Source organism: Protomyctophum bolini (assembly GCF_963924005.1).
Source record: "Protomyctophum bolini genome assembly, chromosome: 7".
NCBI classification, from domain to species: domain Eukaryota; kingdom Metazoa; phylum Chordata; class Actinopteri; order Myctophiformes; family Myctophidae; genus Protomyctophum; species Protomyctophum bolini.
Genome location: NC_137868.1, coordinates 6,022,646 through 6,040,756, shown reverse-complemented (window position 1 = coordinate 6,040,756; position 18,111 = coordinate 6,022,646). Strand labels below are relative to the sequence as shown.

The following is an 18,111-nucleotide window of genomic DNA, read 5'->3' as shown; positions in this document are numbered from 1 at the left end:
GTGACTAAAATAATAATTCATTGGATCCATTTGGAACACATATTCTGTATTCTATTTACCCAAAGGCAACCGTTTTGGACATCCGTTCAACCGAAGAGCAACCGTTCTGCCCACCACCATGGAGGAGGTTACGGATTCTTAAAGCCCACGCAACCTCCAGCTGTGTGTGATGTTTATTATCACGGCCCAAACCGCACCAACGACTCGCCTTGCAACTGCTCGCACCCAAACGGTTGCGAGTAGTTGTATGAAACTATTATCTCCAATGGCAGCTGCAAGGAGTTGCATTGGTGTGACATGTCCTTATTAAACCCGTTTTTTCATTGCTGTGGTGTTTTGTTGCAATGTCTTTAAATGTTCTGATTTATTGAAAATGGAGGACCCCGGCTTACGTAAACAAGTCCAGTGCTTTTTCTGGATTTTGAATTGACCTGTATACTTTCGGAGCGAGCCAGTGTGAACTGGTTAGTGAAAACAGAGAGAAGTGGCTGGGGCTGAGCGTTGAGTCGCTTATCACCGCGGCTCACTCAGTGACGCCATGTTGTAGTTTTAGTAAAAACGGGCTGGGAGTGAGCGGTGAGTCACTGATCACATCGACGCCATGTTGTAGTTTTAGTAGAAACAGAGAGATCAGTGGCTGGGACTGAGCGGTGAGTGGCTTATCACCACGGCTATCACCACGGCTCAGTGACGCCATGTTGTAGTTTTAGTAAACACAAAGAGAAGTGGCTGGGCTCCAGCAGTGAGTCGCTTATCACCGTGGCTCACTCAGTGACGCCATGTTGTAGTTTTAGTAAACACAAAGAGAAGTGGCTGGGCTCCAGCAGTGAGTCGCTTATCACCGCGGCTCACTCAGTGACGCCATGTTGTAGTTTTAGTAAAGACAACGCCCGTGCCTTATCACCTAAAACTGGAGTATGCGTGGGCCTTCATCCACTCACTGGCACGTGAGTCAGTAGGATATGATACGACAGCATAGACAACACACACAGATGTGTGTGGGGAGGAAATAATTAGCAACTAACTAGTGAATTGGGGAGAAAAACGGGGGTGCATAAAAAAAAATAAAGAACTAATGAAGTGATACAGTTTATTGATACGGACACACTGTATGTACATACATACATAGTCTTAACAATCCGTTCGTGGTTTGTAACCGACTTAAAGATATAATCTTTATACATGTCTTATCCGTCATCTCCCTCCTCCATTCATGAAGGGAGAAAAGGGGGCGGAGTGTCCCGGTGAGGCTCTGAACCGTGACGAGTGGGAAGCGTCGGGTTCCACACGGGAACATGAGGTCAGGGGTCATTCAGGGGTCAGAAGTTGAGGTGGAGGTGGAGCGGTCAGAAGTCCTCCCTGTTGCTCCTGGACTCTCGGAGGTGAGTGAGGGGTGGTGGTGGTGGAGGTGGAGGAGCGGTCAGAAGTCCTCCCTGTTGCTCCTGGACTCTCGGAGGTGAGTGAGGGGTGGAGGTGGAGGTGGAGGAGCGGTCAGAAGTCCTCCCTGTTGCTCCCGGAGTCTCTGAGGTGAGTGAGGGGTGGAGGTGGAGGTGGAGGAGCGGTCAGAAGTCCTCCCTGTTGCTCCCGGAGTCTCTGAGGTGAGTGAGGGGTGGAGGTGGAGGTGGAGGAGCGGTCAGAAGTCCTCCCTGTTGCTCCTGGACTCTCGGAGGTGAGTGAGAGCTCCCAGAACCTCCTCCCTGCTCCTCCTGCCCAGCTGCTGACCTCCTCTGCACCGCACGCTCACCGTGTCGCTCGCACGCTCCTTCTCCCCGACCACTGCACACACACACGCGCACACACACACACACACACACACACACACACACACACACACACACACGTAACATTATTAACCAATTCACACAGAATAACTCTTCCTACTTCCTTCACAGGTGTTACAGATGATACAAATGAAGGCTCTGTTCCATTTAGTGTGCAGTGGTTCTACTGGTGTATAGCAGAGTGTTGCCACTAGTAACCCAACACGCTCAATAGCAGCACCTTGACTCTGTTTGGCCAGAACGGAACAGAGCCTTCATTAGAATCACCGGCAACACAAAAAACATGCAGTGATCCTGGTCTCTAAACTACCTCCCCCTGGCCAGCCGGGGCGCCTGATGGAGGGGAAAGGAACTGGTTGGAATAACGTGTTCCTTCCACACGCTATACGTCCAACCAGGGAAACTCCCCCCTGTCAGGTGTAAAGGAGCAACTTGGACACTTGGGCATGAAGGAAGCATGAGTTCAAGTCCGTTGCTCTCCCCAGGTTGGCGGAGGGTGTGTAGAGCCCAGGATCACATTAGATAATTGACACAGGGGTGAAAAATGGGTTACAAAATCATGGGATAAAAAATAAAATAAAATAAAAATCACCGGCAACACCTGTGAAGGAAGTGAGGAAGGAGTCCCGAGTTTTTTCCAAAATGGCGTGTGTGCATAGAGCCCGTTGGACCCTAGCATCCCCATAGAACATCCCCATAGAGCCCGTTGGACCCTAGCATCCCCATAGAACATCCCCATTGAGCCCGTTGGACCCTTGCATCCCCATAGAACATCCCCATAGAGCCCGTTGGACCCTAGCATCCCCACGCTAGACAAGACCTGGCCAGTCGAGTCTCCAAAGCACTGGAATTCGACGGAATTACGGCCCAAGGAAGTTACGTTGAGGCTTTTTACAGTCCCGCCTTACAGACAACCTCTGTATTAGAACCAGGCCTTTCTCCTCAGATAAGAAAAGGCATGGCTGCCAAAAACAGACCATCTACGACTGAGCTCAGGAAGAAAGAGGTGACCACGTTAAGGCCGCGCGATAAATCGTCATCGTATCGTTAAGAGGTATGAACATGTGCAATATCAGCATCGCAAACTCACTAACACAATTCTTTGAATAACGTTTAGTTTTCAATGTTGCAACGCTTAACATATAGAATATTCAATTTTAACGGTGATATCGTATCGATACCGAGATATGACATTTTGGCCATATAGTTCAGCCCTATAGACATATAGTACAGAGCAAACTCCAGTCAAAGAAGCATTACATAAGCATTAACCCATTCTGAACGGGAACCCGTTTTGGTGTTAGCATCATGTCATGCTTTAGCTATTGAAAAACAGCAGATCTACAAGCTCATAGCGCGCCACCGAGTGGCGCGCTACGAGCTTGTAGGTCTGCTATTTTTTGAAAAATCGAGAACGACTGACATTTTTAGAATCTGATCTCAGGTCAGAATGGGTTAATCAGACCAGTGTGTGTCCAGTGGAAACCTGGTATGAATCTGATCTCAGGTCAGAATGGGTTAAGTATAGACTGTTCATAGTATACTGTAGATATAAAGTTCTGAAGAGCTGTTTATTACCCAGTATGTAGTTGTATTGGGCCAACTGGGCCGAGCGGATCTTCCTGTTGAAGGTGGCGCCCTGATCCTCATTCACACTGGCCATGAAGCCCGCTTCACGGAAGTCCCGGACCACCTTGAGAACACACACACACACACACACACACACACACACACACACACACAGTCAAGCAGCATATTTTATGTTTGTTTTCTAACAATATATTCTGAGTCAGACAGATTGGGCCAGGGTTCGAGACGACAATGTATGCCAATTGGTCGGGTGAAGATTTTTTTTTTTAAATCAGACCAGTCTGAAGTGAGTGGCGCTCTGGGTGGTACTCTAAACATAGGGACATAGGGACATTGCTGTTCAAAAATCATTAATTCATTGAGCCAGAAAACAAATAGTGAATGTTTTGAGTGGGGAGACATAAATCAAATCAAACTGGTAGATAAATAAATCTCTCATTTGTGCAGCCTTCTTATGTCTTGGGTTTCGGGATGAAAATGTATGCTAATTGAGGTCCGTTTGGGTTTTAATTTTCTGGCCCGTTCAAATCTCTAGAACATTCATGTTTTAATATCGATTATATTATCCACTCCACTGACCTGCTGGGCATAAGACTCACTGTCGCCCCCTACAGCAATAACCATCACCTGCGCTGGCGATAACCACAGCGGCCTAGAGACAGACACAGCGAGAGAGGTTCATTATAAATGTTTTATAAATATTCATTATAATATTTCAGAACATGGCCTTAGACCCATGTGAAAATATGTCCTTCCGGGGACTCCCCCAGAAGCAAAGATGAGAGTTAAAAACATTGAAAGAATATTTTCAAAGATTTTCACGATTTTTCAAAAATAGCAGATCTACAAGCTCGTAGTGAGGTACTGTAGATCTGCTATTTTTCAATAGCCAAAGTCTAACAGAATGGGTTTAATCCCGCTCACCATTTCCCTCCAAAGTGCTCCGCCAGTATGGCGATCATCCTCTCCACTGATCCCAGGACAGCTCTGTGGATCATGACGGGTCTGTGGTTCTGTCCATCTGGGCTGAGACAAACAACATAACACAACACAACAACATGACGGGTCTGTGGTTCTGTTCATCTGGGCTGAGACACACAACAAAACAACATGACTGGTCTGTGGTTCTGTTCATCTGGGCTGAGACGCACAACAGAACACAACATGACAGGTCTGTGGTTCTGTCCATCTGGGCTGAGACACACAAAACAATGTTCATGTCAAGGACTACCATTGATTGGTATTTGGCCGCGGACCGTCGGACCCCCATCTGACGGTTTTATGCCACGCATTAGAGACAATAGATGGGCTCCGGCTTGGAGGCGTTCAATGAACGTACTGTATTTCCGCTTGGTGAACGTCATTAATGTGAACGTGTTCATCTCTGGTCGTGTGTAAGTGAACGTCACTTTCTCACAGTTACATTTCGTTCCAGAGTGAGTGTTTCCATAGAGCCTTCCAAAGTTCCAGGCGAAATCCCCGGTGCTAAAACACACCCTAAACAGGCCGCCTCGACATCTTAGCGGAAAACCCACCAATAATAAGCCATTATTATCACCACACACATTAACTAATCTTTCTCAGTCGTCACTGGAGCTACTGCATGGTGATCCAGTCATGCACGCAGACAGACAGCAGACACAGAACGTGTCCCAAGAACATGTCCCAACTCCCGATCCAAACACTGAGGAAACTCGTTGTTGTTTGATTAAACATAATGTGTTAAACGAACAATAGCTTCCAATAGAGAGTTTTCACAGGCTGTGAGAACCGAGAACATTCAGAAACCTTTGCCTTCACAATAAAAGCATACAGCAAGTGTGCCGGGCCAAGACAAGGACAAGGATTTGGTGGTATTTCACATTGCAAAAGAGTAAAAAATATATAAGGAATTAATTTGCATAATGGTAATGGAGATAATCTATTGTAAAAGTTGTCACTATTACTCCCAAAAATCCCTTCAATTCCAATAGGAATGCAGTCTGTGGTTTTATATGCCTATGGACTGTGGCAATAATACAATAAAAATAAAAAAATAAAAATAACGAACCATGTACATGGAACCATGTACTTTAGTTACAAACTTTGAATGATGAACTATGAACGGAACTAGTTCATTGTACACTTTCCCAACACTGTCCTGCCCTGTGGGCCTCATGGCTCGGCAAGGCTTACTTACTTATTAACAAATTTACCTGGGGACCCCCCCTGGGGACCCCCTGCGGGAGCATTGTCTGATAAAACAATGATTCCCAGGAATTAAATTACTACATGATATTACATGAGGCTGCAGGCTTCTCCGTTCTAGTGCCAGCAATATTTTAGCAATAAATTAAAATCACGGAATTACTACTCTACGATATTAGAGGCTGCAGGCCTCTCCTAGTGCCAGCAATATATCAGCAAGCATAATTATATTCTTTTTTGCAAAGACGTCCACAGACATCTTGGGCACCGCATACGGGTAATTCCCAGGACGTCTGTGGACGTCTTGGGCACACAAGCTTTAAAAATGTCACGTCAAGGACCCCCAAAATTATATGTAATTGGCCGCGGACCCCCATGTTAAAATATGTTGTTGCAGGGACCCCCCAGAAGCAAAGGTTTGAGTTAAAAACATTCACTCGGAAAGAATATATATTCAACGTTTTGGGCCACATTTTCACGAGTGCCGTGCTATGAGCTTGTAGATCTGCTATTTTTCAATAGCTAAAGTATAACATAATGCTTAAAACACCAAAAGGGATTAAATTTACAATTTAGGCATTTAGCAGACGCTCTTAATCCAGAGCGATTTACATTAAGCAAGAACAAAAGCATGGGAATACATCACATAAAAGCATTTATCATGAAACATGCGTAAGCTAAGAAAGTAACAGTGGAATATCTATATAATGAAACTATACATATATACTACTATGCTATACATATGTACTATGGCGTACTATGGCGTGCTATGACTATATACAATGTAATTATAGTGCTGTCTACATAACAAGTCTGTATCAAATGCTATCTAAGTCTACAGAAATGCTATCTAAGGGGGTAGGGTAAGTGCTATGGGCCATGATGGAGTCTGAAAAGGTGGGTTTTCAGACTACGGCGGAAGATTGGGAGTGATGCTGCAGTTCTGACTGCAATGGGAAGTGCATTCCACAGTTTTGGAGCCAGAAGGGAGCTAACTATTCAGATTCAGATTCCCGTTCAGAATGGGTTCAAACAAGTAGTTCTTCTGAACAAACAAAACGGTTGAAATAGGCTCTTAAGACGTGCTGCAATGAGCATGACAGCAGCGCCTAGCCGCCGTGAGAGCGCATTAATCACATTAGAAATATCATCAGTTGTGCCGATTAGCGGTTAGACAGAGTTTCGTCAGAGCAGCAGCATTATTGGCTTAGGAATGGAACAAAGATAAATTCACAGAACTAATGACATTTCCCGGCCTCCGCCTGGGTTCACTGTGCATAGTTTGAGTAGGATGGGGCAGGTCTACGCTCCTGTATTTTAACATAGTTTGAGTAGGATGGGGCAGGTCTACGCTCCTGTATTTTAACCCATTTTAGGCGGGAACCCCTTTTGGTGTTAGCATTATGTTATGCTTTAGCTATTGAAAAATAGCAGATCTGCTATTTTTGAAAAATCTAAGAACGGCTGACATAGAAACATAGCTTTTTCAGAAAACTGTCAGGATGTAGAAGACATTTTTAGAATCTGATCTCAGGTCAAAATGGGTTAACATTAGTTAATAGCCAAATATTTTCTGAGGTGGTACTTCAGTATATTAAAAAAAAGGTTGAGAACCACTGGTCTAAGCAATATACTATCAAAATAGTATCCTGTACATACATTGAACTATAGGATGCCAAGTGAACAATATCTAAATAATAATATGCTATCTAGATTACATGTACGTTAATGTGGTCAAGGAAAAACAAAACACAATCTAATCACACACACACACACGCGCGCGCGCGCGCGCCTCGGCTTCTGGCTTCAGAAATAGAAAGGCGTACTGCCCGACAACACCCAGTCTTTTCTTCTCAGTTTTGTCCTTTGTTTAGGTAGAGATAATATTGGACACGGCCAGCTGCTGATTTGGTCCACAGTCTGCAGACACTTTAATCACTTTATTGAGGAATTAGACCCGTTGAGAAGAGACCAATGAAGGCTAATTCACGCTCAGTCGCGCACGGAAAACCACGGGGAGAAGAAAAAAAAGGTCAACCTATGAACATACACGACGCATTGTTGGGCTTGTAGGTGCACCGTTTTCTAAATAATTGGTCCTCACTAATGCTCATTATGACGTGGTACCATTTTTTGTCTACTTGGTCTGTGTTCTCAGAGGAGAGCTGAGAACAGTTCAGAAACACGTCTTCACCGATAGAAACTTCAAGATTTTTATTCCTGGAAAGTTAGCATCATATAATCGAAGCCATTGTTCTTCACAAAATCAATATAAAAATCACGTGTGAAGTTAACTGAGTGGTGCAATCCCCCCCCCCCCCCCCCCCCCCCACCTCTCTCTCTCTCTCTCTCTCATTAGCAGCACTATCCCTCTCTCTGTTTCTGGCACCCCCTACTGGTACTAATAAGTCATATACTCGACTTACTCGTGCTCATGACAACATAGGTAGACACGGACATTGCTGGTTGTAGGAGTGGTTGCCACTCAAAGAAACGTGAAATATGAGGGGAAAAAAAAAGAAACCTGCCTAATGATGAAGTCTGAAGTGTCCACAGCTCTCCTATGAGATACAAACAGAGTAAAAAAATGATATAGTCCTGGCTAAATATTATATATAAGACTGTCTGACTGTGTCTGAAGAAGAGCCTTGTGCTCGAAACATCACAGTAAATTCTGGGTGCATTAACCCATTCTGACCTGAGATCAGATTCATACGAGGTTTCCACTGGACACACACTGGGTCTGATTAACCCATTCTGACCTGAGATCAGATTCTAAAAATGTCGATTTTTCAAAAATAGCAGACCTACAAGCTCGTAGCGCGCCACTCGGTGGCGCGCTATGAGCTTGTAGATCTGCTATTTTTCAATGGCTAAAGCATAACATGATGCTAACACCAAAACGGGTTCCCGGTCAGAATGGGTTAAAAGCATCCGTCGCATCGGAGAGCCCTCAGCGTACGAGCGTTGTCTTGTCATTCTGTACATTGTTGGTCGCTCCGCACCTGCCCAAGCTTGGGTTGGGGATGTACAGTACAGTATGTCTTTGCTTTTTCCCTGTGTTAGTGAGGACCAAGTACAGTATAAGAACATATAGGTTGGTAAAGACGTGATGTCATTGGGGTGCATAGCTGTCTAATCTGAAGCACTAAATGAGGACATGGGCAAACAATAAAAAAATACCACACAAAACAATAAAGAATGGCGCTGACAATGACTCATTCAACGTACAGTATAAACACAGGCTCCGTTCGCACATCCGCTCGGGACAATGACTCACTGTATGTATGTATTATGACAGTGAGTCTCCACCCCTCGGCGGGTGGCCAAATTATTTTGGAGGGTCCCGAAATTATATATATTAAAACTGAAATGGAAAATGGAAATGAAGAGTTTACACATAGTACACATAGTACATGCATACACCTTCCCTAATGATCATATCTGGTTTCAGTATTTATTCATGGTGTATTGGACATTGCAATGTTCCAATCTTCAATTAAAAAAAAACACAATTAAAAAGAATTTGTCTGACAATGAATCCTCAACGTATTAAAGCAGCTATAAGAAATAATGTCAACATTTGAATGACCTGTTTTTTCTTTTGTATTCAGACAGCCAGCAATGGGTAGAACGCTCCCAAAATAAATGTAGTCTCTGGGACACATCTAGGGTCCGCAATCTGCATTCAAAGATGTTCCTAGAAGCTTTGTCATTGGTCGATTTGCCTGTCTACTTCCTGATTGGTTAGTCATTGCGACTGGTTAGTCTTTCGACTTTCGGAGCGTTCTACCTATTCCTGGCTGTCTGAATACCAAAATAAATAAATAAATAAAATAAAGTTCATAGTGGAACGGAGCCACACGACAGAGCGGTGGAGGTCACAGTCCTGAAAACATGGAGGCTTTAATGAAATAACCACAGAAATCAGGTTAAGAGACACTCTGCGGTCCGTCTTAAAAGGCTAGTCGTTGCACATCTGAGAGAAGCTAAAAGGAGGCGCACGTACGTGTCTAATCTAATGCACGTGCGCACACACACGCTAATCTACACTCAGATTACACCGAGAAGTGGAGCCGGGCACATTAGTCAAATTGATCCAATATGCTCTAAACATAGACGTGACTTAAAACAATGTAAAAATAAAAACACATTTTTGTGAACACATCTCATGTCATCAATGCATTGTTTACCAAATAAGAAGAGTGTGTGTGTGTGTGTGTGTGTGTGTGTGTGTGTGTGTGTGTGTGTGTGTGTGTGTGTGTGTGTGCGCATGCGAGAGAGAGAGAGAGAGAGAGAGAGAGAGAGAGCACTCTGCTAAAATGGTTTATCTTGGTTCAGCTGTGCTGGGGTCATAGAAAACAGATTGATGATCAATCAACTCTATTCAATTATGCTCCATTTTTGGAATAAACACATTCGACATGTTGACAGGAAAGTGGCTCGCCTGCTCGCTCTGTGTGTGACTGTGTGTGTGTGTGTGTGTGTGTGTGTGTGTGTGTGTGTGTGTGTGTGTGTGTGTGTGTGCGTACAGTATGTGTGTGTGTGCGCGCACGGTTGCCAAAAGCATCAACGCAAATGAAAGTACATGAATGTTCATTTTGTACATTTTGTTCCCCCGATAGAATTTTTGACAAAATGACAGATTGACCTCTTAAGTCTTAATCACTCCGTCTCTCAGCTGTCCTACTGTCTGTCTACTGTCAGCTGTCCTACTCAGCTACTCAGTCTGCCTTAAACAGAGTCCCCCAGAGTCCAGAGGTAGTACCCCCAGAGTCTTAAACTACCCCCTCTACTGAGTCTACTCAGTCCTACTCAGCTGTCCTACTGTCTGTCTCCCCTACACTGTCTCCCTCTCAGCTGTCCTACTGTCTGTCTCCCCTACACTGTCTGTCTCTCAGCTGTCCTACTGTCTGTCTCTCCTACACTGTCTCCCTCTCAGCTGTCCTACTGTCTGTCTCCCCTACACTGTCTCCCTCTCAGCTGTCCTACTGTCTGTCTCCCCTACACTGTCTCCCTCTCAGCTGTCCTACTGTCTGTTCTCCCCTACACTGTCTCCCTCTCAGCTGTCCTACTGTCTGTCTCTCCTACACTGTCTCCCTCTCAGCTGTCCTACTGTCTGTCTCCCCTACGCTGTCTCCCTCTCGGCTGTCCTACTGTCTGTCTCCCCTACGCTGTCTCCCTCTCGGCTGTCCTACTGTCTGTCTCCCTCTCAGCTGTCCTCCCGTCTGTCTCCCCTACGCTGTCTCCCTATCGGTTGTCCTACTGTCTGTCTCTCCTACATGGTCTCCCTTCCAGCTCTCCTACTGTCTGTCTCCCCTACACTGTCTCCCTATCGGTTGTCCTACTGTCTGTCTCTCCTACATGGTCTCCCTTCCAGCTCTCCTACACTGTCTCTGTCTTATAGTAGACTACCCAGTTACTCGGCAAAATACATACTTTTACTTTATTTGTTTATTTAGGTGGGACAAAGCATTCAAAGCATTCATACACAAGGAAAGGACAAAGGTGTAAAGTGCATCTTAAGAGCAGCGGCAACTTAAATCAACCAACTCACCCAACATACTGCAGATCAAATCTGATTGGCAGCTGGAAGTCCAACTGGATGGTGGCACACTGGTGCTGTCGACCAATGGCGTCTCTGATCTGGATGTCGATCTAGAAAGATAGAACAGAGAGAGAAGGTATTCTTATCGTGTCGTTTCATGACCTCTTGAACCCCAGCATCTTATCGTTTTATGACCACTTGAACCCCAGCATCTTATCGTGTCGTTTCATGACCTCTTGAACCCCAGCATCAATATTCAGGGGGCTTCATCGGCCAAAAAGCCACCCCCAAATTTGTATGCTCACAATGCATCGTCTTACTACCTGTTGTGAGCTTGTAGGTCGGCTATTTATGGCGAAGAGATTTGGGGAAAGAACTGTCAAATAAGTGGTCAAATATAGTCAAGTATTTTCTCTTTCATCCTGGACATTAAAGCTAGCTAGTTAAAGGTGCTGTAAGCGATATACAAATTAGATTCTGAAATATGTGGCTCTCAGCGGATGACTTCAACTCCAACACTACTTTTGCCACCAGAGTCCTTCAAAATAAAAGGCGCCAAGAGTGCCAAGAGGCAAGATTTTACTCTGAAAAGCCTCGTCTTCCATTTCCCCCCAAAACCCGGGAGACATAATCTTCCATTATTACGTCACGCTGTCACGTCAAAAATATCTCTAGAAGTATTTGGAATATCTTCCAAACGAGATGCTTCCTGAAGTCAGAAATGATCTCTTCATGTGACCACCGTGCTCTGACTTTAGGTGCGTTACCCGTTCAATAAATAACGGTAGTGGGTCACACACACTGCAGTTCAAAACATTCATTTAATTTTTGAACACACTGATGAAGGCTGGCTAGCCGAAACGTTTGTCCCTGTTCAAAAATGAAATTTCAAATGTTTTGAACTGCAGAAATGATCACAGAACATTGGCCCTGTGGTCAAAACAAGGAAGTGAACGGCTGTGCGCATGCGCCAAACACAAGGAGATCGCTGAAGAAGGAAAGGCAAATAAAAAAATTGAATTACATGTGGATTGTAATCCCATCAGAAGAGAGAACTTTGAGCTAAGACCGTTTGATTGATTGATTTGATAAAGGTACAGTAAAAAGAATAACACAAAGAGACCTTGTTTCCATTGTTCCAATACATACAATACCTCACATATAAAAACTAAACAAAAAAACTACACCAATAGATTTATGTACAGAGAAGAAAAGACAAGGGTGGGGGGTCCTGTGTGTGCCAACCCAAGATAGTTTATTTGTTGTGCAGGAAACGGAACAGAATGGAACAGAGAGCTGCAGTTGTTCACAGAGACATTAGTCAGCCTACAGTACACACACACACACACACACACAGTGTCACACACACACACACACACACACACACACACACACACACACACACACACACACGTACGTTAATCTGGCTAATAAGTGGTGAACACAACCTCGTTAAGATGGCTGTCAAGGAATGTATGGTCATGGAAACACGGGTTTGCTGTGTGTGTGTGTGTGTGTGTGTGTGTGAGTGTGTGTTTGAGTGTGTGTGTGAGAGGGAAAGTGTGTGTGAGTGAGAGGGAAAGTGTGTGTACATGTGGTGTGTTCAACGGTGCCGCCATAAGGCAGAGAACTGTAGGAGGGTGGAGTGTTTGTGGGGGGGGGAAATGTGTTGTTGTATTTTGATTTGAATGCTTCAGTTTATGTTGCACTACCGTTTCATACTCATAAAACTCTGCGTCCAAAGGCGTCCTGTGGCACTGAGTGAATTAAGGTGGTTGCACACTGTGCGCGTTTTTCGGAAATAAATACTTAAAAACGGCGCTAAAAACCCGAAAACGCGTCCAGTGTGCAGGGAGGGACCTTTACTGTACTATTTGCGTTAGTATATTACTAACTTGTAGCTGCAGGTAACAATTATTAAATGGCAATTTCGATGTCTTCCTAGATTCTCAAACTTTTTTTATTTCAAGAACCCCCATAACTCAAGAGTTACTTTTCTGTACATTTTTATACTCTCAGAGCTACAGCTAGTCGGTATCGACCGATACGCAAGTTATCAGAATCGGGAAGGAACCAGAATGATTTCAATGTCAGAAGTACATCTTCATCAGTAATGAGTCTGATGATGCAACAGCGACATTGAAACGTTAGTCTACCCGTTACATTTTGCACCTATAATAAAAGGCTTCTATATACACAGCATATAGCTTAGATACAGTAAACTGAGTGAATAGAGGGTATGCAGTTTGATGACATCAAACCAGGAAGTAATGCAGGAATGCCTACTAAGTGGCTAAAAGCTACTTTATGGCCTTGACAGCCCATTCATCCAAAACAGAAAAGTCATATTTAATTGCCTTAAACGACATTAAACAATGTTAAACTCACTTTACCTGTCACTTTGCCATTCACTTTATGCATGTGCATACCCTCTATAGTATTTGACGTGCCAGTTCTAGAGTTTAATGACGCAAAAAGCCACAAGAGACCGTGGGTTTTAGAACTGCTCAGAGGCGTGGAGGAGCACACAATGCAGGGCGGGGTGACTCTGACCATCTTAGCCGTTGTTAAAAGTTGTGGTAAACCTCAGATTTGGAACGGCTCATTGCTTTTCCTAAAAGGCTTATCAGATATGGCAACATGAACATAATGGACGACGTAGCCCATCTCAATTTCACTACAATATTTTTCCGCCAGAAAATAGACCCAGTGCCAGTCGAGCACAGACAAGTAATTTGCTGAGCAAATGCAGGGGAGATACTGAACAGTACTGGCTTGTTTCAAGGAGAGCGCAAACTCTCTCTTGGAAGAGCCACCCATCCATCGACTTCTCTAATATACGGCAAACCTTCCCCGTGTTTCTTCACTAGTCCGATCCAGAAGAACACAGTTTGCCGGCCACTGCTATACAGAGATGCTCATAAGGTTATATCTTCCCTTCTTCTCTGGAGTCCTGCCTCAAAGCAGACCAGAGGTAGAAAACTGTGGTTCCCTGATGTCATCACTAGGGACACATGCATCAGTAAGCAGGAACTGGGGATGGCAATGAAGGACCGGGAAGTCTGGCGTGGCGTTGTGAAATCCATGATCTCATCTCGACCGCGGTCGAAAAATGGATGTTTTGAAGTGTTGTACAATCTTGCACATACATACGCAGGATACATATGCACCCCTCTTCTGTTGCCATAGGAAAGACTCAGGGCTGTATTTTGCGTGTCTTAAAGGGTAAGACCACTTTTTTTGAGGTTTGGGTTGTGTAGTTACTTTGCCATGATGCAACTCCAAATGTGGACAAGAAATAAGAAATAACTGCTCCAGTGATTAGAAATTGATAATTCAAAATATGCTCCTCATTGACTTACATTGTAGCTAAAACAGCTCTCAAAGTCACTCTTTTAGTACGTAAAAAAACAGAAACAATGTTGATTCAGACAATATAGAGCATCACCAAAACTCATGTAGTTTTATTTTTTCATAAAAATGTTAGATTCCTGTTGATTTGTCCATTTTATTGGGAAGAAAACCCGGACTGGATCCGTGGATCCGGATCCAGATCTTCAAATAGTAAAATCAACAGGAATCTAACATTTTTATGAAAAAATAAAACTGCATGAGTTTTGGTGATGCTCTATATTGTCTGAATCAACTTTGTTTGTGTTTGTATACGTACTAAAAGAGTGCCTTTGAGAGCTGTTTGAGCTACAATGCAAGTCAATGAGGAGCATATTTTGAATTGTCAATTTCTAATCACTGGAGCAGTATTTTTTTATTTCTTGTCCACATTTGGAGTAGCATCATGGCAAAGTAACTACACAACCCAAACCTCAAAAAAAGTGGTCTTACCCTTTAAGTACCAGGTCTTATTACCTAACTTGAGTAAACTAAAGACCTGGAGGCGTGATCAATCCTCTTTGGCCACTCAGAATAGCCAAATGGCATTGATCACGCCTCCAGGTCTTTAGTTTACTCAAGTTAGGTAATAAGACATGGTACTTAAGACACTCAAAATACAGCCCTCAATCACAAAATGGTAATACATCATTCATATTGAACGGATATTGTGAAGGCGTTGGTGCAGTGATATTGACACATGTGGTCCAGGTATGTGTTTAATCAGCATTTTACTGCAGATATTCAGAATCAAAATATAGAACTATCCCTTTTTAGAATGAGTGGTTATGTTTAATAATGTAATCAAAGTCTATGCCAAAGACAGCGTCGTCACACGTTACAATAATATGGGTTCGACCTTTCTAAGAAGAGACAGCCGGTAGAAAGATAAACATTTTATTCTATTTTCTAACGGATTCAATCCGAGAAATCGCCTAAGTCGATTTAGATTTTAGCGTTGGCTATTCAAAAATAGCAGATATACAAGATTTGTAGATCTGCCATTTTTGGAAAATCATGAAGATTCTTAGCAAATCTTTGTATATGCATTAAAAAAGCAAAAAAAAACTCAAATCTTTGTATATGCATTAAAAAAGCAAAAAAAACCTCAAATCTTTGTATATGCATTAAAAAAGCTAAAAAAACTCAAATCTTTGTATATGCATTAAAAAAGCAAAGAAAACTCAAATCTTTGTATATGCATTAAAAAAGCAAAGAAAACTCAAATCTTTGCTTCTGTGGGTCCCTGGAACAAAATATTTTGATGGGGGTCGGCAGATAAAAAACATAATACATTTTGTGAGTCCTTGACATAAAAAATATTGAGAACCACTGAGCAGTCAGAAAACGGTTTTTAGAAGACATTTTGTCAGAATTGGTCTCAGGTCTTAATGGGTTAAATCGGAATTGGCCCCCCCCAAAAAAAAAGCCAACTATTTTTTCCGACCTCCTCCTCCTCCACAACCAGAACCTGTCACGGGCCAAACGTCTGTTTTCAGAACTATAAATGCAGTACTTAACCCATTCTGACCGGGAACCCGTTTTGGTGTTAGCATCATGTTATGCTTTAGCTATTGAAAAATAGCAGACCTACAAGCTCGTAGCGCGCCACCGAGTGGCGCGCTATGAGCTTGTAGATCTGCTATTTTTGAAAGAAATCGAAGAACGACTGACATTTTTAGAATCTGATCTCAGGTCAGAATGGGTTAATCAGACCAGTGTGTGTCCAGTGGAAACCTCGTATGAATCTGATCTCAGGTCAGAATGGGTTAATCCTCTGGTTTTACGGCCCCGGCCTTGATTTACACCCCAACAGCTTGTCAAATTGTTCTAACTCTATTCCCTCCTCCTGTCGCGATGCAACACATCGAGAGCTCGTACAGTAGGTCGTACAGTAAGGTCGTCTATTTACGCTGCGGCGCAACACGCTGGGATGGAACACATGCATGCTGGCTTCTATGGAATCCTAATGACTGGAATAACTGTTAATCCACGTAGATGACATTAGATCACACGTTTCACCTTCTTCTATAACGACCTCCCCTGTGTCTATTATTATTATTATTATTATTACTGCACTCTCATTTCACTTTGTTGTTGTAACTAACCAGTAGGTGTAAAGTACATTTACTCGAGTACTGTACAGTACTTACAGCAGGCACTACATACGCACATTCATTTGAAAACTTTAGTTACTACTAGTTACTTTGCAGATTTTGATTACAAAAGCTGTTCAGATCTGCTATTGTCGAAAGACAATAGCAGTACCTTCTACTTTCGGTACTTTAAGTACATTTTGAAGCCAATACTTTTTATTTTATTTTATTGAGCTTGAGCAGATGCAGGCTATGGGAAAAATACATTCAAAGAGCCTATCAATGATCTGCAGCTTATTCAGTCAGGCGTTCAAAATGTACTTTACTCAAATACATTTTGAATTCCAGACTTCCAGTGCTTGTAAGAGTATTTTCTACAGTATATTGCAGTTACAGTATTGATTACTTTTACTTCAGTAATACACTGAGTACTATTTTTCCACCTCTGGTTGTAACCCGTGTCTGATGGATATGGTTTCCCATGTCGTCACTGCAGGCTGGAAACATCATATGACTGTTCCAGGAAACAGGAAAAAAAACTAAAAACACACACAGTAACCAGTATTATAGGCTGTATTACAATGCATCCAATGCAGTTATTTGAACACAGCCTTTTTTTTTAAACTCATTTAGGCCTGACGTTGAAATAGAAAAAATGTTTTCAAAATCATGACAGTTTTCTGAAAAACCTTATGTTTCTGCATCAGTGGTGCTCAATATTTCATGTCAAGGACATAATAAGGGGTCCTACTTATCATAGAGAAAAAATATATGTAATACGCCTCCGCAACCTAATTATTATTATTATTTTTAATAATTTGGGGACCCCGCAAAATAATTTGGCGACCCCCCCCCCCCCAAGGGGTCGCGACCCACGGGTTGAGAACCCCATATCTAACGTATAGTAGCTTCCCCGGCGCTAGCCAACGCTCGCTTCCGCTGTGGTCCGTCACTGGAATGTTTCCCCGCCGTCCACTTCCATTATAAGCATGTTGTCTGGCCGCGTTATTTCCTCTGAATCGAGGCTCAGATTGAGTCGTTTGAACAGAACGTCAGTGTTGGGGGGGGGGGGGGGTCATAAAACCTCACGGTTACTATATTAACGCTTCTGATGACTTATAAGAAAAAGTTATCACAGTGAGGCTTTAAACACTACAACTCATACATCGCATATTTCATGTGACACTGTAGTATGAAGAGAGTAGGGCGTTTTAACTTTACGGAACTACACATAAAACGTTGAAAGACGTAACGGAGATGTGAGGTTTCTGGCCTGACAGCGACGAACAACGAGAGAGCCCCAACCTGCTTGACGACGTTCCCTCACGCCTCTCTTAAAGAGGCCTTCTGACAGCTTGGGCCTCGGCGTCCGTCCAGCCAATTATAAACAGCTGTGTTGGCCAGGGCTGTGAACCATCATCACATTTTAAACACACGCTGTGGTTCAGCTCATTATTAAAAACACACACACACAAACACTGACCCACACAGAGACCCTGTCAAACACTGACCCACACAG

The 18,111-nt window shown here is 43.3% G+C and overlaps 1 protein-coding gene across 1 annotated transcript in view; it reads right to left on the bottom strand.

Annotated features, from left to right (window-relative positions):
- Positions 1-1,464: 1,464 nt before the first annotated feature.
- The window catches only part of tars2 (threonyl-tRNA synthetase 2, mitochondrial), a 46,996-nt gene continuing 30,349 nt past the window's right edge, over positions 1,465-18,111 (bottom strand). The window contains exons 15-19 of the mRNA XM_080768429.1: positions 11,116-11,216; positions 4,296-4,397; positions 3,951-4,023; positions 3,360-3,474; positions 1,465-1,776 (exon numbers count right to left, since the gene is read on the bottom strand). Coding sequence (XP_080624555.1) covers positions 1,634-1,776; positions 3,360-3,474; positions 3,951-4,023; positions 4,296-4,397; positions 11,116-11,216 — 534 coding nt within the window. The 3' untranslated portion in view covers positions 1,465-1,633. The remainder of the gene's footprint in view (positions 1,777-3,359; positions 3,475-3,950; positions 4,024-4,295; positions 4,398-11,115; positions 11,217-18,111) is intronic.